Raw genomic sequence first — 27,398 nt, forward strand, 5'->3', positions numbered from 1 at the left:
CGTCCAAAAGATAACACGCGAACACAGCAAGCAGCGCCGTGCCTGGCGCGCGCATTCTTGAGTTAACAATTTTTATTTGTATTCCGTGCCTGATACCGAAAGGCGATTAAGTACAATTTATAGGACTGAGCTCCCGCCCCAGGCCCAGCTGGCCCAGCCAAAATGGAGTCGCTTCAGTAGCTGAGGCCAGGCAGCCAGGGGACGGGGAACAACAGCCAAATCCCCAAGCAAGCCCATCTTAGCTGCTAAAATAGGAGAGTGCCCTCGGCTTTCACCGGACAGCGACGGCTACGGAAACTACCTGCAGCCGCCCTGCTGGGCTCGGCTGCTCAGAGCGCCGTGGTACGCGGTGGAAGGAGGCGGCGCCTGGTTTCTGGAATCGCATATGAAAGCCAGGCGCGGTCTTTAACCTGAATGCGTTGCAATAGTGCCTTGTTGACAGGACTCAGGCCGGAACCTTATTCCCCGCCCTGCCATCCCACCAGCTGTCCCTCACAGGAAGCGCCCCCTCCTCCTCCTCCCCCCGGTGCAACTCAGCCTAAGCGGCGCCGGGAATGCCGCCTCCGGGCTGGCAGAGGCGGTGCGGATGAACTACGTGGCCTCGCGCAGGGCCCGCCCCTTGGTCTGCACCAGCAAGGACAAAGTCATTGGTTACTTCACTGTAGTGGACAACGCCAAACCCCATGGCTGTCCCCCAGGGTCCGTGGGGAGAGCGTCCTCCGTGGTCTCCGCTCCTGCCCATCGCCCGCGTGGTGCAGTGGTCCCCCTGCCCTCCTGCCCAGGAAGATGCCTGCCGGTGGTGCCCCCCACTGCCCGCGACACCCGCAGTCTGCCAGCAGGCACGGCCTCAGGGCCTCAGCAGTGCGTGCTAGCCGCCGCCACGTTTGCACTGCGCCTCGCTGCCGTCCGGGGCCTTTAGATGAACGGCAAAGCAGTTTTCAGACTGGAGCATGCATGAAGAGCAGCGTCTGTCCCCCCCACGCCCAGCCCTGCCCTGCACGGGAAGGATGTTCTCACATAAATGAGCAGCAGACTGAGGCCTCCCCCCACGCCCAGCCCCGCCCCCGGGGGCCAAGTAACTCCATCTGAGGAAGAAACCGGCAGCAGCCGAGAACCTGAGTCCGTCCACACTTAGCAGTCACTGTCATACAGGCCCTGGAAAATGCAGCCCCCGAGGGGGCGGGCCCTGGGCCCCCCCACTCCTGCTCACTCCTACCCTAGGAGGCGGCAGCGAAGGCCCAAGTACTCAGGTCCCCGCCACCATGTGGGAGGCCCAGAAAGAGTTCTGGGCTCCTGATATTGGTCTGGTCCAGCCCCACCTGCTGCAATCTTTAAGTATTTGAGACCTATATGTGTGTCTCTTAAACGACCTGCAAATGACTGTGTTGGTGAAAAAGGCGAGGTGCAGAAATAATAAAAGGCTAATCGTTGTGTGTCTATAATTTATGGATTTGTACAAAGCACAGTACAGACCCGAGAATAATTGGCCAACATCTAACTCCGTGGCAGACCCCGTGCTACAGGCTTTGCAGGATTCAGCCGCTTCCTTCCTCTGCAAGTCCACGAGGTCGGGGTTGTGATCCTCCCATTTCACAGCCCGGCAAACAGAGGCGCAGGGAGTGAACTCACTCACCCTTGGCAGCGACCCCGGGCAGCGACGGTGGAGACTCATACCCAGGGTCTCTGCCCCCAGAGCCTGATCTTCCCCACCTCCCCCCTCTAGGTTCACTTCTCACTTGTGAGTAGCGAAAAATAACGACCAGCCCACGCCTGTGGCTGGTTCCTCTGCTAAGTGTAGAGCGGCACTTCCCACCCCGCGTCCCTTTGTGCCTCTTGAATATTTATTTATTTATTTATTTGCTTCTTATGTTTTTCCTGTCTTGAACCGGACAGGACCTGTTCCTAGAGGCACTGGAGGGAGAAGCCGGCAGGCGGCATCCAGATGAGAAGGGGAAGCCCCCGCCTCCCAGTCCTCCCCGACCCTGCAGAGCAGAGAAGGCGTGGAGCTGGCGGGAGGCCGTGGGGAGCTCAGAGCCCCCGAGGGAAGACGGGAGCAACCGAAGCCTCGTCCGAATCCCAGGCTCGCCCTCGCGGCTGACGGGCACACGTCATGTAGCCTCTCTGGGACCGATGTCCCTACTCCCCCGGGGTTGCCGAGGGCTGAGGCTCGCCCGCAGGGCCTGGCACACGGTGTGGCTTTATCCGAATGCTGCAGACCCGCAGTGCCGCGGCTTCCGAGTGTGGACTACACCCTCGGTCCCTCACCTCTGTCTCCAGTCCTGGCCACCCCTGAGCCCAGCCCCCACACTCCCAACTCGCCTCTGCTGCTCCCCACAAACCCCACCTTTCTCCCAGGCCCGGTCCCTGGGACCGGCCCCGCCGGGTCCCTCCACCCCATCCCCTCTCGCCCCCTCCCAAGGCTCCACCCGGCCCACCCCCTACTGTGTTCCTGCCCCATCCGCCCCCTGGTTCACCTCCCGACCACAACCGGAACATCTTCTAAAGCCTACACCGCCCCCGACCCTCTCCTACTCAGAGCCGCGGGAGGAGGCCACGCCCCCAGGCCTGTCCTTCAAAGTCGCCGTCTCCACCCCTTCTCCCTCTCAGCCCTGCTGGGGCCGCAGGAAGGCCCTGGCCGGAGCGGGTCCAGCGCCTCCTCCCAGCTCCAGGCTGGCGCACCCAGCTCCTCCCCACCCCCAGCCCGGCGTCTTCTCCCCGGGCCTTTCCAACCCTCCTGTGCAAGGCCAGCTCCAAGGCCCTGTGGCTTCTGTCCCCGCCATAGGAAGTGACAGAGAACAAGTGCACAGCTGGGCCCCAGCGGTGAGACCACACGGAGGTGCATCTTGGGAGGGGACAAGTCTCCAGGGGCACTAAACATAAATCAGACCCCTCTTTCTGCCTCTGTGGGCTGAGCCAGGGAGATCCCCAGCACCCCGCCTCAGTTTTCTCATCTGTGGGTGGGGCTGATTCATTTCCCCTCCCTCATAGGGAGAGTGTGCAGGGCAGGGCCCACTCAGAGCAAGCTTCGCAAAACAACGCCGCACCTGCAAAACCTCGGTGGCAAGCAGCTCTATCTAGGGTCACCTTTCACAGGCAGGACCAGGCTGTGCTGGGATTTGAGCCCCGCGCCCGGAGCTATCAGCATCGGCCAGCTGTTACAACAGCGTCCTGGCCGAGAGCTCTGCCTTCCGTGCAGATCTGGGCTGGGGCCCCATGTCAGCTTCCTGCCTGCTGCGCTACTGATGGCAAGTGTGTCCCCAGGCCTGCACGGCCCCGTTTCCCGGAGACACCTAAGACAAGGAAGTTAGGGATGACTTCTTCCCTGACGATTCCTCAAATTTCAGGTCTTGGTTCAGTTGCCCCTTTCCTCCAGGAAGCCCTCCAGTCCTTTTAAGCCGGATTAAGAACATGCCTATGCTTTCTCCATTGTGCCCCAACAATTCTGCCTTCCCCCCACCGCAGTCCTGCCCGTGTGGGGCCACCTCTGCCGTCACAGTACAGGGCCACCTCCACCACTCCTGTGCCTCCAGCGCTGGCCAGCGCAGGGCAGCACAAAGCGGGGAGTTTCTGGGCGAGTGAAAGTATTCTTTCCACCTAACTGTCAAGGCTAAGAGACAGGCAGTCACGGCGGAGGACAGGGCCAGATGGAGCGCCCGGTGGAACCGGCAGCTGAGGAGTGGCTCACGGGCAAGACCAGTGGAACAGGCGAGAGACTGTAAACCAACGGGAAGAGCAGAGGCCGGGGGCCCGGAGCGCGCGGTTTGAAATGAAGGGAAAGGACGGAGAGCAAGGTCGTGTCGGTGTCCGGTGGAGCCCAGGGCACGGAGGCAGTGCCCGCCCCGTGTGCTGGCGGACACAAGGTAGCTGTCCCGGCAGGTGCGCTCCTGTGGGTCCCCGGTGCCCGCCCCGGCTACCTGGGGATGGAGGCATAGTTGGCGTGGGAGCTGGCAGACAGCTGCTGGTGTGGCTCTGGCTGGTGGCCCAGGATGTCCACCCGATCATCGTCTTCCTCGCTGAGGCTGGCGGGGCACGGGGTGGACGGCAGCAGGATGAGCTCGGTGAGGCCGTGGAGGTCGGACAGGTGGCGGAAGGTCTGCAGCACCAGCACCATGAACACCAGGCCCAGGAAGAGGTAGACTGCGGAGGCGCGGAGGGTCAGTGGCCGGCTTGGGGCTCAGCTCCGTGAGGCAGGGCCACCGGCCGGCAGCCACCGCCACTCCCTCCATCTTCACCCCCCGCCCCTCGGTGCCCAGCCGGCGCCCCCAGCTCACCTGTCACCAGCACCTTGTAGAGCGCACGGTGGGGCTGGCCAGGGGCCTCCCCGGGCACATAGTCCCCCAGGCCGATGGTGGACAGGGAGATGAAGCAGAAGTAGAAAGCGTCCAGGAAGCTCCAGGCCTCCTCTAGGTAGGCGAAGATGGCCGCTGGTACCAGGAAGCAGAAGGCCACGATGACCCCCAGCAGGGCCACCAAGTGCCAGCGGGCGGCCCGCCGGGGCTCCCAGCCCCAGCGCGTCCTCAGCCAAGCCAGGGGCCTGTGGGTGAGCAGCAGAGACAGGCGCTGGGCCGAAGCGGTCAGGAGCAGCATGGTGGTGGGCACGCCGAGCAGCGCGAAGGCGATGGAGAAGGCCTTGCCCGCGTCGGTCAGTGGCGTCGTGTACCCGTAGCCTGTGGGGGGGTCACAGGGAACCCTTGTGCCCTACACGGACACCTAAGATCCCCCTACCCCCACCCCCAGCCGCCTCCGCTCCCCACTCACTGCTCAGGCCCTGCACCATCGCGTCCGGTGCAACAGCGACACCTGCCGTCTCAACCGTCACATAGCGCCAGAGCCCAGCACCCACCTGCGTCTCCCCCCAATCCTGGTGCTGCACCGTCCTCCCCCGACCCTAAATCGCAGTCTGTGAAGTCAGGGGGCGCCTTGCCCCTCCCGTGGCTCCCTGTCACTCAGGCGGAAGGTCTGGGTCCCCACCAGTCCCCACGATACTCCACCCCATCCACAGGGCAGTGTGCTTCCGCCTCGGGCTCTCTGGAGGAAGGGAATTCTGACACAGGCACAACACAAAAGGGTGCTGGGGGCATGACGCTAAGTGAAAGGAGCCGGTCACCAAAAGGCGGTGTTCGTGGGATTCCGGTCCACGCGACCCTTTGCGCAGTCCGCCGGGAAAGGCAGAACGGCAGTGGCCAGGGGCTGGGGCACTGCTCAGTGGGGAACCGCCATTGGTTCCGCAGGACGAAGGGTTCTCGGAGAGGGGCGATGCTGACGGTCGCTCAGCAGGAGCGAACCTGATGCACTGAGCTGTGCACTTGGGAAGCTGTCACTGTGGGGCATTTTATGTTATGTGCGCGAGCATTTTACCACAGTTCAGTGGTGCCTGAGGGACCTGGCACTTAGTTAAGCCCCCACGTCCCATATCAGAGTGCCTGGGTTCGAGTCCCAGCTCCGCTTCCGATTCCAGCTTCCTGCTACTGTGCACCCTAGGAGGCAGCAGGTGATGGCTCAAGCACTCGGGCCCCTGCCACCCAGGTGGGAGACCTGGATGGAGTTCCTGGCTCCTGACTTTGGCCTGGTCAGGCCTGGCTATTGTAGGCCTTTGAGGAGTGAACCAGCAGATGGAAGATCTCTCTGTCTCAGTCTCTCTTCCTATATCTTTCTGCTCTTCCAATAAAATTAAATAGCAATCAATTAATTAAACAATTGTAAAAGGGTCCACCTGGCTTTTAGCTGGACACATGGACGCCTGGAATGAGGACAGCACGTCCTCCCGTGCAGCTCAGTGTGGCTCTGATTCTCTGGGTGAATGAGTGTCCCCCGAAAGCATCAGGGGACTTCTAGGAAGGGACTGTAAGTAGAGGGAGGAGTCCCTCTCCCTTCTTCCCTGGCTCCTCCTGCCAGCTGCAGACATGACAGCTTCTGCGTATGTATTTCTTTCTTTCTTTTTTTTTTTTTTTTTTTTTTGACAGGCAGAGTGGACAGTGAGAGAGAGAGAGAGAGACAGAGAGAAAGGTCTTCCTTTGCCGTTGGTTCACCCTCCAATGGCCGCCGCGGCCGGCGCACCGCGGCCAGCACACCACGCTGATCTGATGGCAGGAGCCAGGTGCTTCTCCTGGTCTCCCATGGGGTGCAGGGCCCAGGTACTTGGGCCATCCTCCACTGCACTCCTGGGCCACAGCAGAGAGCTGGCCTGGAAGAGGGGCAACCGGGACAGAATCCGGTGCCCCGACCGGGACTAGAACCCGGTGTGCCGGCGCCGCAAGGCAGAGGATTAGCCTAGTGAGCCACGGCGCCGGCCCTGCATGTATATTTCTAAAATGTATTTATTTGTTTGAAAGTCAGCGTTATGGGCCGGGGGGAGACAGAGAAAAGGAGGTCTTCTATGCACTGGTTCTGTCCCCAGATGGCCACAACAGCCAGGGCCAGGGTCTCCCACGCAGGTGCAGGAGCCCAAAGCACTTGTGTTATCCTCTGCTGCTTTCCCAGGCGCACTAGTAGGGAGCTGGATCAGAGTGGAGCAGCCGGGACTTGAACCAGGCGTCATGTGGGTTGCCGGCACTACAAGCTGAGGCTTAACCAGCTATGCCACAGTGCCGGCCCCAAGGCTGGCATTGAGTGCCCCCTCCCGGGCCTGCAGGCAACCTTGGTGCGCGGTGTGCCAAGCAGGAGCCTGGGTCTCTGACTGCTTTGAACGTGGGCATGAAACAACCTTCCATCTTACCACCTTATGATTCCAACCCTCATGAATACGGGGCTTTGGGCCGGCGCTGTGGCGCAGCAGGTAAAGCCACTGCCTACCATGCCAGCATCTCACAGGAGCCCTGGTTCAAGTCCCAGCTGCTCCACTTCTGATCCAGCTCCCTGCTATTGTGCCTGGGAAAGCAGCGGAGGATGGCCTAAGTCCTTGGGCCCCTGCACCCATGTGGGAGACCTGGGAGAAGCTCCTGGCTCCTGGCTTCAGCCTGGCCCAGCCCTGGCTGCTGCGGCCACCTAGGGAGTGAACCAGTAGATGAAAAACCTCTTTCTGTCTCTGTATCTCCCCCTCTGTCTCTCTGCCTTTCAAATAAATAAATCTTTACAGAAATCATCGCTTCCTCAAATACAGTAGCAATTCTCGCAGGCGGGGACAGGGCGCAGCACTCCCGGGAGCCCGCAGTCACAGTGACAGCATTCCCACTTCCAGGTAGGGCAGCGCCCCCACCCCCGGACCACTGGCTCAGCCCCAGGCACCAGGTGCTCCTCAGAAGACTTGGGCCTGGGGGCCGGCATTGTGGTGTGGGTTAAGCGCTGGCATTCCATACGGGTTCAAATCCCGGCTGCTCCACTTCTGATCCAGCTCCCTGTTAATGTGCCTGGGAAAGCAGCAGAGGATGGCCCAAGTGCTTGGGCCCCTGCACCCATGTAGGAGACCCGGATAGGGTTCCTGGCTCCATTCTTTGCCTTGGCCCTGGCCCAGCCATTGCAGCCATTTGGGGAGTGAACCAGCAGATGGAAGATCTCTCTCTCACTCTCTTTGTAACTGCCTCTCTGGTAAATAAACAAATCTTAAAAAAAAAAAAAAAAAAAAAAAAACCCTTGGGCTGCCGAGACAGACGCTGTGGCAGCCGAGCCTCCAAACGCCATTCCCATTCTCATATCTCCTGATGCAGTCAGGGCACCAGCCCCGCCCCGGTGATAAGGATCCGGGAGGCTCGGTCAACACGGGTGCGTCCAGCCAGCACTTCCCAGCCATAAAGATGCTCTCCTCGGCCACCTGCCGGGGGGGGGGGGGGGCAGGCCTACTTTTACTTTCAGCAAGAATCCTAGACCCCCCCCCCCCAGCCACGTCCTTGGCTTGGCTGCAGCAAGAGTCTGGTTAAGCCAAGGCTAGCAAGGACCCTCCTACCCTCAAGTCTCCTCCTAGTGCCTTTCCGCCCGCCGCCGCCCCAGCTGTCTGTGCCGTAGTCACACTGCAGTCCAGGCTCCGTTCTCGCACAATGACTTTCCCTTGTTAACAAGGGTCGGGGTAATTTTTCTCTTACAATACACACATCACCCTTCTCCGTGCCGCACAGTGTGTGATGCATTGGTTAAAACCACCGAGCTTCGGGGCCTCACGGCTTTAGCTTGAACCTCTACTCGACACCTCCTTAGCTGTGTGACCTTGTGCCAGCCAGGCAACTTCTCTGGGCCTGTTTTCCTTGATTAAAACGTAAGACAAGGGCACGACAAGGGTGAAGTGGGTGACACCAGCACCCCGTATGAACACCAGCTGGAGTCTCGGCAACTCTGCTTCTGATTCAGCTCCCTGCTAATGCTTCTGAGAAAAGCAGCCGACAATGGCTCACGTGCTTGGGCCCTTGCCATCCACACTGGCAACCTGATGGAGTTCCAGGGTACTGGCTTCAGCCTGGCTCAGCCCTGGCTGTTGTGGCCATCTGGGGAGTGAATCAACGGATGGAAGACCTCCACCTCTTTGTCTCTCTTTGCCTCTCCTCCTCTCTCTGTAATGCTGCCTTTCAAATCAATCAATCAATCTTTAAAGAAAATAATTAGGGTCATCGGTGGGACCTATCTCCCAAGTCTCGTGCTGGGAAAGTGAGCTAATGCAAGCAAGTTGTAAGTCCGGATCAGGCTATTATGAGCAACACCGTGAGGCGGGGAGGGGTATTATGCCCATTTTACAGATGAAAGAAGATGTGGAGCTGGAGACAAGCAGTGGCCTGGCAGGGCTACGGAGCAGCCTGCGCCTGCCTTCTCTCTGTTCTTCCTCCCCTGCTCTGCCCATGGTGACTTCTCAGAAGCCGGGAGCTGGGAGGAGGTGGCGGGAGGGGCAGGTGACCCAGAGCGGCCCTGGCAGCTTCCCCTGTGGCTGGAAAGCAGGTCCAGCAGGCCCAGGCAGCTGGGGGAAGAGCAAGGCCTAGGGGAAGGCCGGCGGGGCTGTCCCTGACCTTGGCTGCCGGCCCACACAGTGGGGCGCCAAGGGAAGGCCGGCCCCCGCAGCCACACTCCCTGCTGGGAGGAGACTTCAGAGAAGGGAGGCTCCCACTGGGGGCCTGCTGGTGAGCAGAGGCACCCAGGTCCCCAAGGGGCCCCGTTGTTAGGGAAACCCGGGGTGGACAGAGGGTGTCCAGGCAGGGACGACAGGCAGAGAGCTGAGTCCCGGGGCTGCCGTGTGTGCTGGGAGGTGAACTCTGCTCCGAGGACAGTGTACACGACCCTGGGTCCCTGCTGGGAGAGTTCGTCTCAGGGTTCCACAAGGCCCCCATGGGAAGTCCTTGGCTGGGAACGAGACTTGCTGCGGGTGGTGGGGGCTCCTGGACTGATGGTCAGGAGTCCTTTATGGAGAGCGCTCGGGCTCGGGCCATGGTGGGTCCCTTTCACACAACCACAATCGGGCTGCAGAGTCGGGGACTCCACCCAGGTCCAGGGGGGGTGGGGGTACCTCGTTAGGAGGATCACCCCCAGGTCTCCCTGATCCGGGGGAGATGCCCAGCTAGGGTGGGATCCTCGGGGAGGGTTACGGCTGGGTGCGCCCTGGCCAGGAGAAAGGCAGGGACCCTTGCTGGAGAGTGGGCTTGCTCCAAAGGGGAGAGGGTCTCTTCACAGCAGGTCTTTAGTGATAGCAAGTGGGGAGGCCCAGAGGGGGTCCAGAGTCTTCACTGGGGTCCTGGGGTCAGGAGAAGGTCGGTGGGGTTCCCAAAGGGTATCCCGATGGCGGGGAGTGGGGCAGATCTGGAGAGGCAGGGGACACGGGTAGTGGGGCCCAGACACGAGCCCAGGAGTCCCGGCGTGGCTTAGGTTCAGCGCCGGCCAGAGGCCTGCAGGTGGAGGTGCCGGGTCCTCACCGGTCCCTGAGGACAGTCCTGGGCCGGGACCGGGGCCCCAGGTGCTCCCCGGAGGTACCTGACCGGCTGTAGCCCCAGTGGGATGGGTTTTTCCCTGCTCAGGCCCCGCGTGAGTGCTCCCCAAGGGGCTCAGAAACCACGGGGCGCCTCTGTCCTCCTCGGAAGGAGTTTAAGGGGTCGTCAGGCCCAGAGGAGACTGGGAGTCCCCGGGGCCCAGGGACGAGAAGGGGTCCCGGGTTGCCGCTGGCTCGAAGGCCGGGGCGGCTCACGTACCCACGGTGGTGACCAGCGTGCTGGCGAAGAAGAGAGCCGAGGCAAAGTCCCAGGAAGGGTCCGAGGCGTTGGACCCCGAAGCGTTGGCGAACACCGCGCGCCCCAGCCGGCCGGCCGCCAGCACCCGCTCCACGAAGGCGTCCAGGGCGGGCGCCGCCACGCACGGGCTGCGCTGCAGCAGCTGCTCCCGCAGCGTCCCCAGCTCGGCGCGGAGCCGCGCTTCGTGCGGCCCCTCCAGCCGCGCCACCAGCAGCGCGCCCAGCACCAGGTACACGGCGTAGGCGGCCAGGGCGCCGGCCAGCAGCGCGCCCCGCCGCATGGCGCCCGCCGGGCCCCGCTCCCGCACCGCCCCGCCGCCCCGCCGCCCCGCTGACGTGGCCGGCGCCCCCGACGGGCCCGGCACCCTCTTTCAGTTCCGGGAGTGCTCGCGGCGCGGCCGCCGAAGCCCCGAAGAGGAAGAGGGAAAAGGGGAGGAGCGGGGCGGAGGATCGTCTGGCGTCTGGGAAACTGAGGCACGCCCTGCCGCCAGGTGTTCGTCCCGTGCAGAGAGGGTGGAGCCTCGCGCTGCCGGTACCGGGAGGCCGGGAGGCGGGGAAGGGGCGCGATCCTCGCTTCCTCCCCGCCTCGCCCGCGGCGGGGTCGCGGCTCCCTGCCTTACAGAGACCCCGAACTCTCCTCCGCACCCGCCGACCCCTGCACTGCTCAGGGCCGTTGCGCACGGCTGCCGGGGCTGTGCAGTGCATCAGCGCCGGCGGCTGAGGGGGCGGGAGGCACACGGGAAGCCAGGGCTCCCTTCTTGTGCCAAGTCCTGCGCCCCAGGGCACTGGGGCTGCGTCGTCCCTCAGGCGGGGGCGGCGAGCACCCTGGGGTCGGGCGGCTCGGATCCTTGGCCAGTGCGGGAATGGGGTTCAGCGCCCATTTTGTGCCTGACCCCTTGCTGGGGACTGCTGGGGACACGGCAGTGACCAGGACGGGGCTGGGTCCTGCCCTTCAGGACGCCGGGTCTAGGCTGGCTTGTCAGCAGAGGGAAGCCCAGAGGCTCAGGGCCGTGATGGGCCCAGCACAGGCTATGCTGGGATCCTGGGGGGCTCAGAGGGCTGTGGCAGCTGGCCAGAGGTGACCGACTCGTTCTAGGGAGACTGTCCTAGCTGAAAAGTGAGGACCAACAGGTGGGAGCCTGGGTCTCTTCTTGGCAGAATGTCTCTCTCTCTCTCTCTCTCTCTCTCTCTCTCTCTCACACACACACACACACACACATACTCGCATACACGCCTCTAATACAGAACTCTTCTTCCCACATCTCTCCACGCTCCCTCTCTGAGGGGAGGGCCCCCTGGCATCCCAGGCACGCCTGGTTGTCAGGAGAGAGAGGGCTTGGGGCCCCAGCCTCTTCTGTTTATGAAACCGTGGCAGTCTTGGGGTGAAGCCCAACTTGGGGCTGACAGTGCACCGGAAGAGACGTCTGATAATACAAACAGCAGGGGCTGCCAGTGATGGAGTGCTGTGACACACGCCTGCACTGAGCCCTCATACCTTCTCATATCTTCCCATTAACCAGATGAGAAAACTTAGGCTTTAAAATGGAGTACGGGAGTGGGATTGTGGCGCAGTGGTTGGGCTGGGCTGCCCAGAGTGCCTGGGTTAGAGATCTGGCTCCCTGCTACTGTGCCTGGGGAGCAGCAGATGGCCCAGGTGCTTGGGTCCCTGCCCCGCCTTGTAGGAGACTGGGCTGGAGCTCCAGGCTCCTGGCTCCTGGCTGTGGCCTGGCCCGGCCCAGCCCCGGCTGGGAAGGCATCTGGGATGTGAGACAGCCGACTGAAGATCTCTGTTTCTCTGCTTTCAGATAAATAAACAAGTATTTTTAGAAATGGAGAACAAGAACAAGTGCTGTGGTGCAGAGTTAAGCCACGGCACGGGATGCCGGCATCTCCCTGTCGGGCTGTGGTTTCAGAGTTCTGGCCATCAGCTTCCTGCTAATGCATCCCAGGGGGCAACAGCAGATGGCTCACGGGCTGGGGCCCCTGCCACCCCTGTGGAAGACCAGGACCGGGTTTCTGGCTCCTGGTTTCAGACTGGTCCAGCACTGGCTGTTACAGCCCTTTGGGGAATAAACCAATGGATGGAAGATATCTCTATTGCTCTGCCTTTCAAATAGATGAAAATAAACATTAAAAAATAAATAAGGGGCTGGAACTGTGGCGCAGTGGGTTAAAGCCCCGGCCTAAAGCGTCAGCATCCCATATGGGCGCTGGTTCTAGTCCCGGGTGCTCCTCTTCTGTTCCGGCTCTCTGCTATGGCCTGGGAAAGCAGTAGAAGATGGCCCAAGTGCTTGGGCCCCTGCACCAGCGTGGGAGACCTGGAGGAGGCTCCTGGCTCATGACTTCAGATCTGCACAGCTCCAGCTGTTGCAGCCATCTGGGGAGTGAACCAGCGGATAGAAGACCTCTCTCTCTCTCTCTCTCTCTCTCTCTCTCTCTGCCTCTCTCTGTAACTCTGTCTTTCAAATAAATAAAATAAATCTTAAAAATAAATAAATAAAATTATTAAGGGTAGAGGTTTTTTTTTCTTTTAAACTGAGTACAGTTGGCTGTCTATGTGGGTTCCACATCCATGGACTGAACCAACCACAGATCAAAAAAAAAATTGGAAAAGAAATTGCATTGTACTGAATATGTATAGACTTTTATGCCTAAACAATATAGTATAACATATAACATATAGTAGCATTTATATTGGTTTAGGCACTAGACATAATATGGAGATGATTTAAAGTATATGAAGGGGGCTGGCGCTATGGCATAGTGGGTAAAGCCACCACCTGCAGTGCCAGCACCCCATATGGGTGCTGGTTCAAGTCCCAGCTGCTCCACTTCCAATCCAGCTCTCTGCTATGGCCTGGGAAAGCAGTAGAAGATTGTCCAGGTCCTTGGGCCCCTGCACCCACGTGGGAGACCCAGAGGAAGCTCCTGGCTCCCGGCTTTGGATCAGCGCAGCTCTGACCTGTTGTGGCCAATTGGGGAGTGAACCAGCAGATGGAAGACCTCTCTCTCTCTCTCTCTCTCTCTCTCGCTGCCTCTCCTCTTTCTGTGTAACTCTGACTTTCAAATAAATAAATAAATCTTTAAAAAATAAAGTATATGAGGGCCTGGGTATGGGTTCTATGCAAATACTATGCCATTTCATATCAGAACCTTGAGCATTCTCAGATTTGCCTGCTACTCCGGCATCCCATATGGCCACTGGTTCGAGTCCCGGCTGCTCCACTTAAGATCCAGCTCGCTGCTACTGTGCCTTTTAGAAGATTTTTTTTTTTTTTTTTGACAGGCAGAGTGGACAGTGAGAGAGAGAGACAGAGAGACAGGTCTTCCTTTGCCGTTGGTTCACCCTCCAATGGCCGCCGCGGCCGGTGCACCGCGCTGATCCGATGGCAGGAGCCAGGTACTTATCCTGGTCTCCCATGGGGTGCAGGGCCCAAGCACTTGGGCCATCCTCCACTGCACTCCCTGGCCACAGCAGAGAGCTGGCCTGGAAGGGGGGCAACCGGGACAGAATCCGGCGCCCCGACCGGGACTAGAACCCGGTGTGCCGGCGCCACAAGGCGGAGGATTAGCCTAGTGAGCCGCGGCGCCGGCCCTAGAAGATGTTTTATTCAGGAGGATGAGGATGAGGAGTCGGCGGAACTGGAGTCCTAAGGCAGACGCTGAAGCAGAGGTGAAAAAAGGAACCGCGGTTCACATAAAGGCCTGCAGCTGACTCAGCCCTGGGACACGGAGCAGCCCTCAAACGAAGAGGAAGGGGAAGCCGCAGTGATAGGGCGGCCTGCAGACATCCTTCCGCAGCTGCATCGAGACCCACGGCCACTTCCGCCATTATCTCTGCCCGAGCGGCGCAGGGGCCCCGGGGGGCGGCGGAGTGGGGGCAGCTCAGCGGCCAGGGCAGGGGCGCCGGGGGCTGCGGGGTGCAGTGTGAGACCCAGTGCACCGCGAGAACATTCATGAATTTCTGGGAAGCTGCCTAAAGGGATCTTCGAAGAAACAGACCTGGTTGTTCCCGCCTAACTCGTCGGGTGTCATTTCTTACTGCGAACGTTCACTTTAATACCTAAGCACTGCAAAACAGTATAGGCCTTAGAGCCCGCACAGCTCCGCCCTGGCCACCCGCACCTTTCTCCGGCCTGCCAGAGCTCTCGAAGACCCAGGCTGAGCGCCTGCCTGCGCAAAACTCCATTTCCCATAGCCCTCCTCGCGACACCCGAGCTATTTTCCTCCACCTCCGGCCCCGCCCACTCCCTGCCCCGCCCCCACGCTCCCCAGGCCCCGCCTCTTACGTAGGCCACCTCCCTCTCGCCTGGGCCGCCGTGAGGGGGCGTGGCCTCCACGCAACCCTGCGGCCCATTGGCGCGCGTCGGCGGAGAGGGGTGGCTACGGAAGCCGGGCGGGCACATTCCGAACCGCGGCTAAGACGGCGGCGGCGGCGGCGGTGGAGGATGCACCCGGCAGGCTTGGCGGCGGCGGCGGGGACGCCCCGGCTGCGTAAGTGGCGTACGTGGCCGGCTGTGGAGATCGGGCGGGCGGGGGGCGTGGCGGGGCCGCAGCGGCGGTTGGCGAGGTCACTGCTGGCCGGAGGTCACGGAGATCTGGAGCTTCGAGGTGTGCACAGCGCAGGGATGCCAGGTCGGCGTCGGGGGCGCCCTGGGGGCTAGGACCCTTCGGGAATTCCCTTAGAAGAGAACTTGGGGCGGGAGATCGTGTGGTGTGACTTTCATTCATTTACCACGGTTGACCTGCCTCTCCCGGTCTCCACCCTTCGGTGCCTTCGGGCTGTCTCCCGCGCTCCCCGTGAGGCTAAGGTCTGAGCCTGGATTTCTGGGACTGGTCCCATCTCCCAGTTTGTCTCTTTGAGGTCCTCTGCGTCTCCCTAGGAGTGCCGTGCGTTTCATTTATTCGCGCACAGCATGCGGAGCTGGCGTTTGGGTTTCTAGTAGCAGCCGGCATAGCCCTGGTCCTCATCGTGCTGAAACTCGGGGTCGATCGGGAGCAAACAAGTCAGCTAGATGATCCGGGGGGAGACGGGAGCTGCAGCGGGAAGGGTCTGGGACGTGCCTCCGCCGGACAGGCTGCGGCGTGCCGTTCCTCCCCGCGGCCCTTCGCGAGGTGCCCGGTGCCCACGCAGCTCTGTTCCTGGCCTCGCGCAACTAGCAGCAGGAGACTGGCAGTCGGGATGACGGAGCTGTGATGAGGGCAGCACGGGCAGGGGGATCAGCCGGGGATGGAGGTGTCCCGGGTGCCCTGGGCGCATCCCATGCAGAGGGGTTGCCCAGGAGATGTGTGGTGAGTGGCACGGCTCTGGAGGCAGACACATGAGCATCCGCTTATAAAGCGCCCTAAGGGCCCCGAAGGGCATACGCAGCCAGGTGGGCCGGCACTCTGGGGGATGCGCAGAGAAACGCGACTCCCATTCATCTGTCCTCCTCCTGGGCCACCCCCGCGCTTCCTGTCTACAGTGAGGTGTGGGGGGTCTCTGGGGAGCAGACACTGGCGCCGAGGCCTGCGTGCCATCTTGGCAGGCGCTGATGTGGGGGAGGCGCTCCCGGAGGACAGGAGAGGCGGTCACTGTGCCTGGGACGTGGGCGCCCCAGGAGAGGCAGCGAGTGGATGGGGCTGGTGGCGTCTCAGCTGCACTGGAAAAGATCACTCTAGCTGCAGGCTGGAGAGAAGGCTGATGAGGCAAAGCATGAACCGGGGACCCGGTAGGAATTTAGGTCAGCTGGGAGATGGCGGAGTCTGAGCGCAGAGGGTACCACTGGGACCTAACGGGAGAATAGTAATTGGTTGGCTGGATTTCAGACAGAGGGGAATCAGGAGTTTAGACACTGAGGTAAGGGCCCAGGGGCAGCCAAGGGACCGCCAGGAAGTCACCAGCCCTGGGTCTGGGGCCAGGAGACAAGTGGTGGCCAGAGGCAGGGCGCAGAGCTGTTGGCGCTGTGGCTGTGAGAGCCAGGTGTGGGCAAGACTGTTCTAGGTGAGAGGCTGGAATGAGGGCAAGGGTGGAAAACTGGGTCACACACTTCAGGGAGCAGGGACAAATCATTGGGAGGGACCAATCAGGAGACCGTTAGCCGCAGGAAGCCGAGGTTTCTGTCTTTCTTAGGAAGTTTTGGGGCCAGCGTCCTGGCATAGTGGGTACAGCCGCTGCCTGCGGCGCCAGCATCACATATGGGTGCGGGAGAAGCAGCGGAAGATGGCCCAAGTCCTTGGGCCCCTGCGCCCACGTGGGAGACCTGGAGGAAGCTCCTGGCTCCTGGCTTCAGCCTGGCTCCCCCCTGGCTGTTGTGGCCATCTGGGGAGTGAACCAGCGGATGGAAGATCTCTCTTTAGCTTTCTGTCTGTCTCTCTGTAGCTCTGACTTCCAAATAGGCAAATAAACCTTTTAAAAAAGTTGAAAATTTGGGCCCGGTGTGTGACTTGGTGGGTAAAGCCGCTGCCTGCCATGCCGGCATCCCATATGGTCGCCGGTTCGAGACCTGGCTGCTCCACTTCTGATCCAGCTCTCTGCTGTGGCCTGGGAAAGCAACGGAGGGTGGTGCAAGTTCTTGGGCCCCTGCACCCATGTGGGAGACCTGGATGAAGTGCCTGGCTCCTGCCCTTGTGGCCATTTGGGGAGTGAACCAGTGGATACAAGATCTCTCTCTACCTGTCTCTGTGTAACTCTGACTTTCAAATAAATAAATAAATCTTAAGGAAGTTTTATTTATATAAAGATTTACGTATTTATTTGAAAGACAGAGTGACAGAGATCTCCCATCTGCTGGTTCATTCCCCAACAGTTGAAGGGCCAGGCCAGGCTGAAGCCAGAGGCTAGGAGCTTCATCTGGGTCTCCCTCATGGGTGGCAGGGGCCCAAGGACTTGTGGCATCAGCTGCTGGCTTCCAGGCACGCTAGCAGGGAGCTGAGTAGCTGGGATTCCATCCCAGGCACTCTGATATGGGATATACATGTTGCAAGTGGCAGCTTAACTCACTGCACCACAATGCCTGCCCCAGAAACTCATTTGAGACACAGAGACAGACAGCTCCCACCTGCTGGCTTTCTCCCCAGATGTCCCAAAGACCCATGGCTGCCGGAGGTCGGAACCCCATCCTGCTTCCCTTCGTGGGTGGCAGGAACATCATGGCTGCCTCCCAGGGTCCGCATTACAGGAGGTTGGAGCTAGGAGCAGAACCCAGCAGCGAATCCAGGCACTGCATCGCGGGATGCGGGTGTCTTAACTGTGAGGCCAAATACCCACCCTCTGGGCTTTTTTACTCATTGTATCCTACAGCTGAGCCTGACACAGTGGGAGGTGCTGGACAGATGTCTGTGGGGCCACACAGGTCAGAGAAACAGGTGGGGATGGTGCCTCGGGAGCACAGCGTTCCAGGCTGGCATTTGGGGCAGTGGCCCCGAGTATTGCCAAGACGTAAGGCAGATAAAAGTGCAGGTGGCCTTGGCTTTGGGAGTGGAGGGGGCTGTCAGGGCACCTGCTGAGAGCAGAGCCCAGGATGCCTCTGCAGAGGGGGCGGCAGGCAGGGAGGAAGGGCCTGCGCTGAGGCTTCTGACCACAGGTAGGAGAGGGAGGGCAGGCGCTGAGGCACAACCACTGAGCCACGCTGGAGACGCCCACCTCCCGTGTCACAGTGCCTGGTTCGAGTCCCAGCTTCTCCACTTCTGATCCAGATTCTACGGATGCACCCGGGAAGGCAAGCGGATCATGGCCTCAGTCCTTGGGCCCCTGCCACCCACACGGGAGATGCTGACGATCATGCCGATGATTCCACACGGGAGTGCTGATGACACTGGGGCCATCCTCTCCTGCTTCCTCGGGCACATTAGCAGGGCGCTGGGTCAGGGGCAGGGAAGCCAGGACTTGAACTGATGTCGGCATCGCAAGCAGCAGCTTAACCCACTGTGCCACAGGCCGGCCCCAGCTCCATTCTGCAGAGGAGAAAACCGAGGTGTGTAAGAAATCCTGACATGGATCATTTGATTCCTTGTGCCCAAAGAGTGCCAGGGCCCCGGGAGCACCTCGGCTTCAGAAAGTTCACGGAAGGGGTCGGCGTGGTGGTGCAGTGGGTTAAGCGCCACTTGCAACGCCAGCCTCCCCTATGGGAGTGCCGTGCCAGTCCCGGCTGTTCCACTGCCCATCCAGCTCCCTGCTAACGCGACTGGGAAGGCAGCAGCAGAAGGCCCACGTGCTTGGAGGAGTGAACCAGCAGATGGAAGACCTCACCGTGTTTCCTCCGCCTTTCAAAAAGAAAGCTCACGGCAAGTGGATTACGGCTCACTAGGCTAATCCTCCACCTTGTGGCGCCGGCACACCGGGTTCTAGTCCTGGTTGGGGGGCCGGATTCTGTCCCGGTTGCCCCTCTTCCAGGCCAGCTCTCTGCTGTGGCCAGGGAGTGCAGTGGAGGATGGCCCAAGTGCTTGGGCCCTGCACCCATGGGAGACCAGGATAAGTACCTGGCTCCTGCCATCGGATCAGCGCGGTGCACCGGCCGCAGCGCGCCGGCCACGGTGGCCATTGGAGGGTGAACCAACGGCAAAGGAAGACCTTTCTCTCTGTCTCTCTCTCTCTCTCACTGCCCACTCTGCCTGTCAAAAAAAAAAAAAAAAGATGATCCTTTCTCAGTATAAAGAGTTTGAAATCCATGCAAATGAGGGGTCTTCAAAAAAGTTCTTGGAAAATGTGTTAGAAAAAAAATGTGCATTTCATTTTTTTGCATCAAAATAAAAAATTTTTTAAGTTCTAGGTGAGAACAGCTTTTTGAATTATTTGTTTATTGTGATTGCATGTATTTGAAAGGCAGAGGCCGACAGAAAGAGATCTTCCTTGTGCTGGTTCACTCCCCAAGCTGAGGCTGGGCCAGGTGGAAGCCAGGAGTCTCCCACATGGATGGTAGAACCCCAAGTGCTTGAACCATCACTGCTGTCTCCCAGGGTGCACACTGCTAAGGAGCTGGGACTGAGATGGAGCCAGGACGTGACCAAGCAGGCCCAGGCAGGATGCAGGGGTCCCCAGCAGTGTCTAACCACCGTGCCAAATGCCCATGTCTAAACTTAATTTTTTTAAAAGATTTATGTATTTATTTTAAAGGCAGATGTCATTGAGAGGCAGACAAGAGGGAGGGAGGGAAAGAGAAAGAGAAAGAGAAAGAAAGAGAAAGAGAAAGAGAAAGAGAGCTCTTCTGGCCACTGGTTCACTCCCGAAATGGCCACAACAGTCAGATCTGGGCCAGGCCAAAGCCAGGAGCCAGGAACTCCATCCAGGTCTCCCAGATGGGTGGCAGGGGCCCAAGTACCGGGCCATCTTCCCCTTCTTTCCCAGTGCATTATCAGGGAGTTGGATCAGAAGTGGAGCAGCTGGGACTCAAAGCATCACTCCAATATGGGATCTGGTGTCACAGGCGGCAGCTTAACCTGCTGCATCACAAGGCCAGTCTCAATTTTTTAAAAATGTTTATTTATTCATTTGAAAAGAAGAGATGGAGGGGAGAGAGAGATTTTCCATCTGCTTGTTCACTCTCCAGATGGCCACAGCTGGGGCTGGGCCAGGCCAAGCCAGGAGCTTCTTCTGGGTCTCCAATGTGGGTGCGGAGGCCCAAGCACTCGGGTCATCCTCTGCTGCCCTCCCAGGCGCACTAGCAAGGAGCGGGATCAGAAGCGGAGCAGTCGGGTCTCGAACCAGTGCCCATATGGGATGCCGGCACTGCAAGCAGAGGCTTAACTGTCTATGTCACAGCCCTGGCTCCTCTCAATTTAATTTTGAATTCTGCTTTTCCACAAGTTTTTTGAAGTCCCCCTGTATTTGCTGTGGCAGCATTGCTCACTGGTTAGGAGCAGGGGCCCTGGTGCTGGTGTGAACTCCCGCCCTCCCATCTACACAGGCAGCACTACCGCCCCCAGGTTACTCCCACCATCCCCCCCACCCCATATCCCTCCAGAAACAGCCCCTCCCCAGCGCCCCTCCTCTCCACCCGGACCTCCCCTGGACCACTCGGCAGCCTCCTCTCTCCTTCCATCCACTCCCCACCCGACGCCCGGGGGACCTTCCAAAGATGTCTGAAGCTCAGCTCTGGATGACGTTAGCCAAGGGTCGGAACCTCTTTGGGGGTGATACCAACCACAGTATTCCAAGGACAGCCTGGCGGGGGCAAGTGCTTGGCTGTGGCTTGATTGTCCTAATATTTATCAGGCCTGGTCAGGCTCTGCCACTCACTCAGTTTGGTCCTTTGCATGAATCACTTAGCTGTGTGGGCCTCAGTTTCCACATCTGTCCAGTGGAAATGGCCATTTATCTTTCTTTGGGTTTTCACTGAGTGCCTACTCCAGCCGTATCCTAGAGGGTGGGGATTCAGCTGCGAACAAGATGAAGATTCCCCCCGCCCCCGAAGGGCTCCCAGTGTGTGGGGGGAGACGAGAAGAAAATAAATAGCAGTGTGTCAGCCCACAGGGAAAGGGGAAGGCCCCGCCGAGCCCGGGGAGGAGTGGGCACAGTGCTATGGGCAGAAGCCAGGTGTGCTCAGTGGGCGGTGCGAGGCCCAGGTGGCTGGAGATGAGGAGCGAGGGGGAGTGTGGAAGGAGAAGGGACAGAGGCTTTGTAGAGGGTTTGGTGCAGGTTTTGTGCACAGAGTAGCTGTCGACATCATCATCATCGTTTGGGTGGATGACGGGGGAGGGAGGGGTGGACGATGGATCTAGAGATGGACAGATATGGATGGACGATGGGTGGGTGTTCAGATGGACAGACAGATAGATGGATGATGGGTGGGTGTTCAGATGGACAGACAGATATGGATGGACGATGGGTGGGTGTTCAGATGGACAGATATGGATGGAGAGATGGACAGACAGATATGGATGGACGATGGGTGGATGTTCAGATGGACAGATATGGCTGGACGATGGGTGGGTGTTCAGATGGACAGATATGGATGGAGAGATGGACAGACAGATATGGATGGACGCATGGATGATGGAATGAGGGAGATGGATGGGCAGTGGACGATGGATGAACAGACAGATTTGGATGGAGGCAGGACGGACTCACATGGGCAGTGGGTGGGGGATGGATGACAGGTGGAGGGAGGGAGGACGGATAGACGGGGGTAGGCAGAGCCTGCACCTGACAGCCCAACCTGGCTGACATCAGAAGCAGCGCTCGGCGCTGGTGCCACCCACCCTGCGCCAGGAGCGGGAAGGAGCGCCCCGGCAGGACGGGTGAGCCCCCCACCATGTTCTTCCCTGCAGCCTCAAAGCGGAGGATCCCCGTGTCCCAGCCAGGCATGGCCGACCCCCACCAGCTTTTCGATGACACGAGTTCAGCCCAGAGTCGGGGCTACGGGGCTCACCGGGCCCCCGGCAGCCTGGGCTACCCCACAGCCCCCGCCTCAGCCCAGGACGCCTTCCTGACTGACCCCGTGTCCAACATGGCCATGGCCTACGGGAGCAGCCTGGCGGCTCAGGGCAAGGAGCTGGTGGACAAGAACGTGAGTGGGGCGGGGCTGGCGGGCGTGGGAGGGGTGGGGTCCCGGGGCCTCAGGCTTGAGCTCTGCCTTCCCAGATTGACCGCTTCATCCCGGTCACCAAGCTCAAGTACTACTTCGCAGTGGACACCCTGTATGTGGGCAAGAAGCTGGGTCTGCTCGTCTTCCCCTACCTGCACCAGGTCAGCACCACTCCCGCTGAGTGGGGGCCCAGCTGGGGCCTCCAGGTGATGGTGGGAGGAGCCCCACTCAGGGTCCTGGCTGCTGCCCGCACTCTGCCCACAGGACTGGGAGGTGCAGTACCAGCAGGACACGCCCGTGGCCCCGCGCTTTGACGTCAATGCTCCGGACCTCTACATTCCAGGTTTTCCCTCCCCCACCCCCACAACCGGCACCTCCTCCCTGGGGGCGGGGGCTTGGGTGCCCCGAGGCCCAAGGCAGGAGTGTCCAGCCTGCGTCTGTGTCTGTCCCCACAGCCATGGCTTTCATCACCTACATCCTGGTGGCCGGCCTTGCCCTGGGCACCCAGGACAGGTAAGGGAGGCCTGCGGCAGGCACAGGGGCAGGGAAGCCTCAGTCCCCCACCCCACAACAGCCCCACCTTGTCCCCCGGTGGCCCAGCGCAGCGCTCCGTCTCACCCCTGCCCCTTTCCTGTTTGCTACCCACGTGCAGCCGCCTGTCACCACACCTTGTGTAAGCGACAGGTGACCCTCTCCATCCATCCTTGTCCCTGCTGTCTCCTAACTGCTGCCCCACCCCACCCCTGCACCCCGACTCCGGCAGCAGCGGGAGAGCTTGGCTGAGATGCTGGCCTGGCCCTGTGCCCCTCTCTGCCTGATCCACCCCAGGGTTATAGCAGAGACCCGGGCTGTCTTCCCCACCAGCTCCTTCCTCCTCCTGGAAGCGCTCTCTGACGCCCCCTCCTGACTGGACCAGGCACAGCCCCGGGCTTCCCCCTACTCTCCCCACCCGCTCCCCGCGGTCGGGTCTGCCTTCTCCCTGCGCACAGGCCCAGATCCGTCCTGGTCACTGCCTTGTCTGCCCCACTCAACAAGGGCTGTCCCCGGGCACATGCTCGGGGAGGGTCTGGACCGGCCACCCCCATGAACAGCCGAGTGTGGGTGCCCACAGGTTCTCTCCAGACCTCCTGGGGCTGCAGGCAAGCTCAGCGCTGGCCTGGCTCACGCTGGAGGTGCTGGCCATCCTGCTCAGCCTCTACCTGGTCACTGTCAACACCGACCTCACCACCATCGACCTGGTGGCCTTCCTGGGCTACAAATATGTTGGGTGAGTGCCCCTCCCCCGGCTGCCAGCCCCAGCCCTCCGGCCTCCTCTCAGCCCAGCCTCTCCCTCTCCTTAGGATGATCGGCGGGGTCCTCATGGGCCTGCTGTTCGGGAGGATCGGCTACTACCTGGTGCTGGGCTGGTGCTGCGTGTCCATCTTTGTGTTCATGGTGAGCTGGGGTCCCTGCAGGAGTCCTGGCAGAACCTAGGGGCGTGGCAGGTTCCCAGCTGGGCCGTCACCCTCACTCCACCCTCCTTACTGGGTGAGCTTTCCTGCCAGAATTTCCCCAAAGGGGTTCTGAGGGTCTTCGCAGCTGGAGTGGGGGTGCTGGTTAAGCGGACCCCAAGCATCGCTGGACTGGGGCAGGGCTGTGAGCCTCAGCTCCCTGTGGCACATCTAACGGACCCGCACACTCTGATTCCGATGGCACCATGTTAAAGTGAAGCTTAAACAGCACTTCCGGCTTGTCTTGAAAAACTCACCTGGCCAGCGCAAGAGGCACGGCAGTTAGGGCTGAGCCCCCTGCCCATCACCCACCCTGGGGGCGGAGCAAGCCCTCACCACCTGCGGGGCACCCTTATGGAACTCAGCCCCACCCCCAGCCCCTCCCAGGGAGCAGACACCTGAGGCTGCCAAGAGCCAGGGCCTGGACAGTGCAAAGGTGCTTCCAAGAGCTCACGGGAAGGGGAACTAAAAGGCGAGAGGACAGATATTTGGTGCAAAAGCATGAGATCCATGCCTATGCGGGTCCTCAGAAACTCAAGCAGCTGCCTTTCACGGAAAAACCATACACGGCTCTGGAGCAAACCTTAGCACCTGGATCCCCGTTCCGTTCCGTCTCCCGGGTGCTTTTGGAAGTCCCACCCCAGCCGCGAGGCCGGAAACCCCTGACCCCTGTCTCCCCTCTCCCCACCCAGATCCGGACACTGCGGCTGAAGATCCTGGCCGAGGCGGCGGCCGAAGGGGTCCCGGTGCGCGGGGCACGGAACCAGCTGCGCATGTACCTGACCATGGCCGTGGCGGCGGCGCAGCCTCTGCTCATGTACTGGCTCACCTTCCACCTGGTGCGGTGAGGGCGTCGGCCCGAGCCTTCCTCCGCTCTCATCTCCGCCCGGGGCCGCCCCGGTCCGCGGGCCTCCCCGACCCCCGTTCCCCCAAGGTGCTGAGAGATCTCCCGCTGCACAGGCCGCGAGCGCGGCCGCTGTTACAGAAACAATAAAGCCGATGGGCACGGCGAGGGCTGCCTGTCCTGTCACGGGGCGTGTGCGGGCGGCATGGGGCTCGGGACGCGGGGCACCGGCGGGGGCGGGCAGCGCAGGACTCGGAGCCGGAAGGCAGAGAAAGGTTTAATGAGCCCCGCCCGGCCCCATCAGTGGGAGGCCTTCTTCTTGCTCTTCTTGTCCTTCTCCTTGTCTTTCTTCACCTTGGGCTTCTTCACCTTGCCTGCCGCGCCTTCCTTCGGCTTGGAGCCGGCAGCGTGGGGCTGCGGGGACAAGGGCAGCGCGTGGGAGACCAGACAGGCGGTCCCGGGGCGGACAGCGGACCCAACCCCCACCCCCGGCCTAGACTCCCACCCTAGCCTGTTTGGGGAGGCGGGGGCGGCCCCTCACCTTCCCGTCCGAGTCCGAGTCGCTGGAGCTGCTGCTGGAGTCTGAGGAGCTGCCTTGGCCGTGCTAGATGGGGTGCGACAGTGAGGCAGGGCCCCCACAACCCCCCCCCCCCCCACGCCGGAAGCTCGATTGTCCAAGACCGTCTGCAAGGCAGCCCCCCTACCCCTGGTAGGGTGACTTACCTTCGGGCTGTGAGCTGCCCCTGGATGGCCCTGAGGTTTGGGGGGGCCATGCTTGGGGTCTCCCAGGTGGCCTGGCTTCTTGGGGTCCAGGGCTGTGGAGAGAGGTTAGGTGGGTTGCTGCAGTTGGCCACTGGGGGACCCACACCCAACCCCTTTCAGCCCAAGCCCACCACTTCCCAGGAGCGCACCTGCCTTCAGGTTGAAGTCCATGGTAGTGAGAGCAGGTGTGACCCGAGGGCCTGGATGGCCTGGGCAGGGGGAGGAGCAGTGGGACCTGCCCGTCCTAGGAATTCAGAGGGGGGGGACGGGGCAGGGTGTTCTGCCCGACCTTTCCCCGGGGCCATTAGCTCTGACTCACCGCCCCTCCCCAGCCCCACCCAGCCCTTCCTCTGTGGGGAATGGGGAAGCTGGGTGGTTGGCAGCCTCCCAGCACCAGCCTTGGTGAGCCAGAGGGGCTCTGGGGATGAGACTGGGGTGGGCGATGTGTGGTGAGCTGCGGATTTCTAGGGGGAGAAGGGCCTGAGCTGTCATCAGATGCTTCCCCAAGGCAGGCAGACGCGAGTGCACTGTGATGGTGTAGGTGCCTGGGCCAGGCCCCGTTCCAAGGGTCATGGGCTGTAACTCATGGTCACGGCCCCTCTGTGGCCTTGAGCAGTGTCGAGGTGAGTGGCAGAGACGGAGCCAGCCTGCTGCACTCCGCCCAGCCGTGCGGAGAGACTGTTCTTCACTTGTGAATAATCGCCACTCCAGGGCTTTTGTTTTAAGATTATTTGACAGAGAGAGAGATCTCCCATCTGCTGCGTCACCCTCCAAATGGCCTCAGCAGCTGGGGCTAGGCCAGGAGCCAGGAACTCCATCCCAGGTGTCCCTCAGTGGGTGGCCGGCACTCAAGTGCTGGGGCCATCATGGCTGCCTCCCCGCGGGCGGGGCCTGTGGACCACGCATTGGCAGAGGCAGAGGGCTGGATCGGGAGCAGAGCAGTGCTCTGGCATGGGGTCTGGGCCTCCCAAATGCTGACTTAACCTGTGGCCCACTACACCTGCCCCGACCCCATTGGATGTACGAATCCAGTGGACTGATTTCCTAGACTGGCACCAGGTACCAAGTAAATGCTTATAAAGTGCTGGGTTGTTTCCGTTCTTAGAAAGTGGGTGTTGGGAGAAACAAAGGCGCCCCAGGCCTGGCTCCTCACGTGACCAAGAGCAAAATCTTTTTTTTTTTTTAAAGATACTTGAAAGGCAAAGTGAGCGAGAGGGAGTGTGAGACAGTGGTGGGGGAAGAGAGCCTGCCATCCGCTGGTTCACCCCCCAACATGGCTGCAGTGGCTGGGGCTGGGCCAGGCCAAAGCCAGGAGCCTAGGACTCCCTCCAGGTCTCCTACGTAGGTGGCAGGGCCCAAGCACTTGGGCCATCTTCTGCTGCTTTTCCAGGCACATTAGCAGCGGGATGGATTGGAAGTGGAGCAGCTGGGACTCTACCGGTGCCGACTGTGCCGGCCCCTCCTGTCTCAGGAGAGCACCAACCACTCGCCAAGGCTGCAGCCTCATGACCTGGCCTCCCCAAACTCCCACCTCCACTGTCCCACAGACAGCGAGGCTTCAAACATAGGAATCTGGGGGGTGGGAGAGGCTCAACGCATTAAGTCCGCAACAGCTGGTATTACTGCTACCCGTATTTTATTTTTTAAAGATTTATTTAAAGAGGGACAGGGAGAGCACTAGATTTCCCATCTGCTGGTTTGCTCCCCAAACGGCTGCAAGGGCCAAGTCTACATGAAGCTGAAGCCAGGAGCCCAGAACTCACCCGGGGCTGGGCTGCCGTGGGAGTGGCAGGGACCCAAGTTCTTGGGTCATCATCTGCTGCTTTTCCAGCTGCGATAGCAGAGAGCGGGGACTTGAACTGGCACTCCTGCATGGGATGCTGTGTTGCAAGCAGCGGCTTACCCTGCTGGCCCCTTCTACCCATCTTACAGATGAGAACACTGACGGAGCAACGGGTAAGAGGACAAGGGCATGAACAGGCTGAAACTGGGATTCTCCTTTATTATTATTATTATTTAAATCTTTTATTTACTTGAGGGGCAGAGTTGGAATCTTCCAGGCTTCTGGCTTCAGCATGGCCCAGCCAGGAGCCTGGAACTCTATCCAGGTCTCCCACGTGGGTGCAGGGGCCCAAGGACTTGGGTCATCTGCTTTGCTAGGTGCATTAGCAGGGAGCTGGACTGGAAGTGGAGGAGCTGGGGCTCCAACAGCGCTCACGTGGGAAGCCGGCGTCGCAGATGCTAGCTTATCCCACCGCGCAAGCGGCTCCTCAGCTTGACTTCTGAGCTTAAGTTGCAGGGTGGGTGAACGGGCTGAGAAGATGGCCCTGCCCGCCCCACTCCCATCCACTTGCTCCCGTACGGTGGTCAGGATTCGGGCCTGGCAGCTTTCACAAGAACTGAAGAGCCCAGGGACAGCATCACCTTCCTCACGTAAAAGCCTGCACCAGAGCCAGTGGGGCGGGCACTCCAGGGCCATCCAGTGACCTCTGCCTCCCTGCAGGGTGTTGCTCTTGGTGGCCTGCCCACAGCGGCCCGTTCCAGGCAAAGGAACATTGCTCCCTTGTACTTACCCAGGACTCAGCTGGTCACACGGAGCTGCAAGGGAGTCTGGGAAATGAGCCACCTGGCTGGGCGGCAATGTCCCGGTAAAGCCTGGGGGCTTC

The 27,398-nt window shown here is 60.6% G+C and overlaps 3 protein-coding genes across 6 annotated transcripts; 1 reads left to right on the forward strand and 2 right to left on the reverse strand.

The window, feature by feature from the left end:
- Positions 1-54: 54 nt before the first annotated feature.
- On the reverse strand, positions 55-10,806 carry KCNK6 (potassium two pore domain channel subfamily K member 6). The gene is made up of 3 exons (XM_008257249.4): positions 10,095-10,806; positions 4,272-4,667; positions 55-4,137 (listed from the first exon to the last, which is right to left on the reverse strand). Exons 1-3 carry the CDS (start codon positions 10,411-10,413, stop codon positions 3,911-3,913), a joined length of 942 nt encoding a protein of 313 aa, XP_008255471.2. The 5' UTR covers positions 10,414-10,806; the 3' UTR covers positions 55-3,910.
- A 3,748-nt stretch (positions 10,807-14,554) lies between these two features.
- YIF1B (Yip1 interacting factor homolog B, membrane trafficking protein) lies at positions 14,555-24,138 on the forward strand. Of its 4 annotated transcripts, none has more exons than XM_008257246.5 (8): positions 14,555-14,767; positions 21,380-21,618; positions 21,693-21,797; positions 21,901-21,979; positions 22,092-22,149; positions 22,748-22,903; positions 22,977-23,070; positions 23,819-24,138. In XM_008257246.5, exons 1-8 carry the CDS (start codon positions 14,581-14,583, stop codon positions 23,972-23,974), a joined length of 1,074 nt encoding a protein of 357 aa, XP_008255468.2. In that variant the 5' UTR covers positions 14,555-14,580; the 3' UTR covers positions 23,975-24,138. The 4 variants fall into 4 exon arrangements, with proteins under 4 accessions (XP_008255468.2, XP_008255470.2, XP_008255467.1 ...); XM_008257248.5 differs by having other exon boundaries at positions 14,555-14,743; XM_008257245.5 differs by having other exon boundaries at positions 14,555-14,635.
- Positions 24,139-24,231: 93 nt separating this feature from the next.
- C18H19orf33 (chromosome 18 C19orf33 homolog) lies at positions 24,232-25,044 on the reverse strand. The gene is made up of 4 exons (XM_002711488.6): positions 24,882-25,044; positions 24,694-24,785; positions 24,512-24,574; positions 24,232-24,384 (listed from the first exon to the last, which is right to left on the reverse strand). Exons 1-4 carry the CDS (start codon positions 24,901-24,903, stop codon positions 24,271-24,273), a joined length of 291 nt encoding a protein of 96 aa, XP_002711534.2. The 5' UTR covers positions 24,904-25,044; the 3' UTR covers positions 24,232-24,270.
- Positions 25,045-27,398: the final 2,354 nt, after the last annotated feature.

This window comes from Oryctolagus cuniculus, chromosome 18, assembly GCF_051225735.1.
Source record: "Oryctolagus cuniculus isolate XC-2025 breed Fujian yellow rabbit chromosome 18, ASM5122573v1, whole genome shotgun sequence".
NCBI classification, from domain to species: Eukaryota; Metazoa; Chordata; class Mammalia; order Lagomorpha; family Leporidae; genus Oryctolagus; species Oryctolagus cuniculus.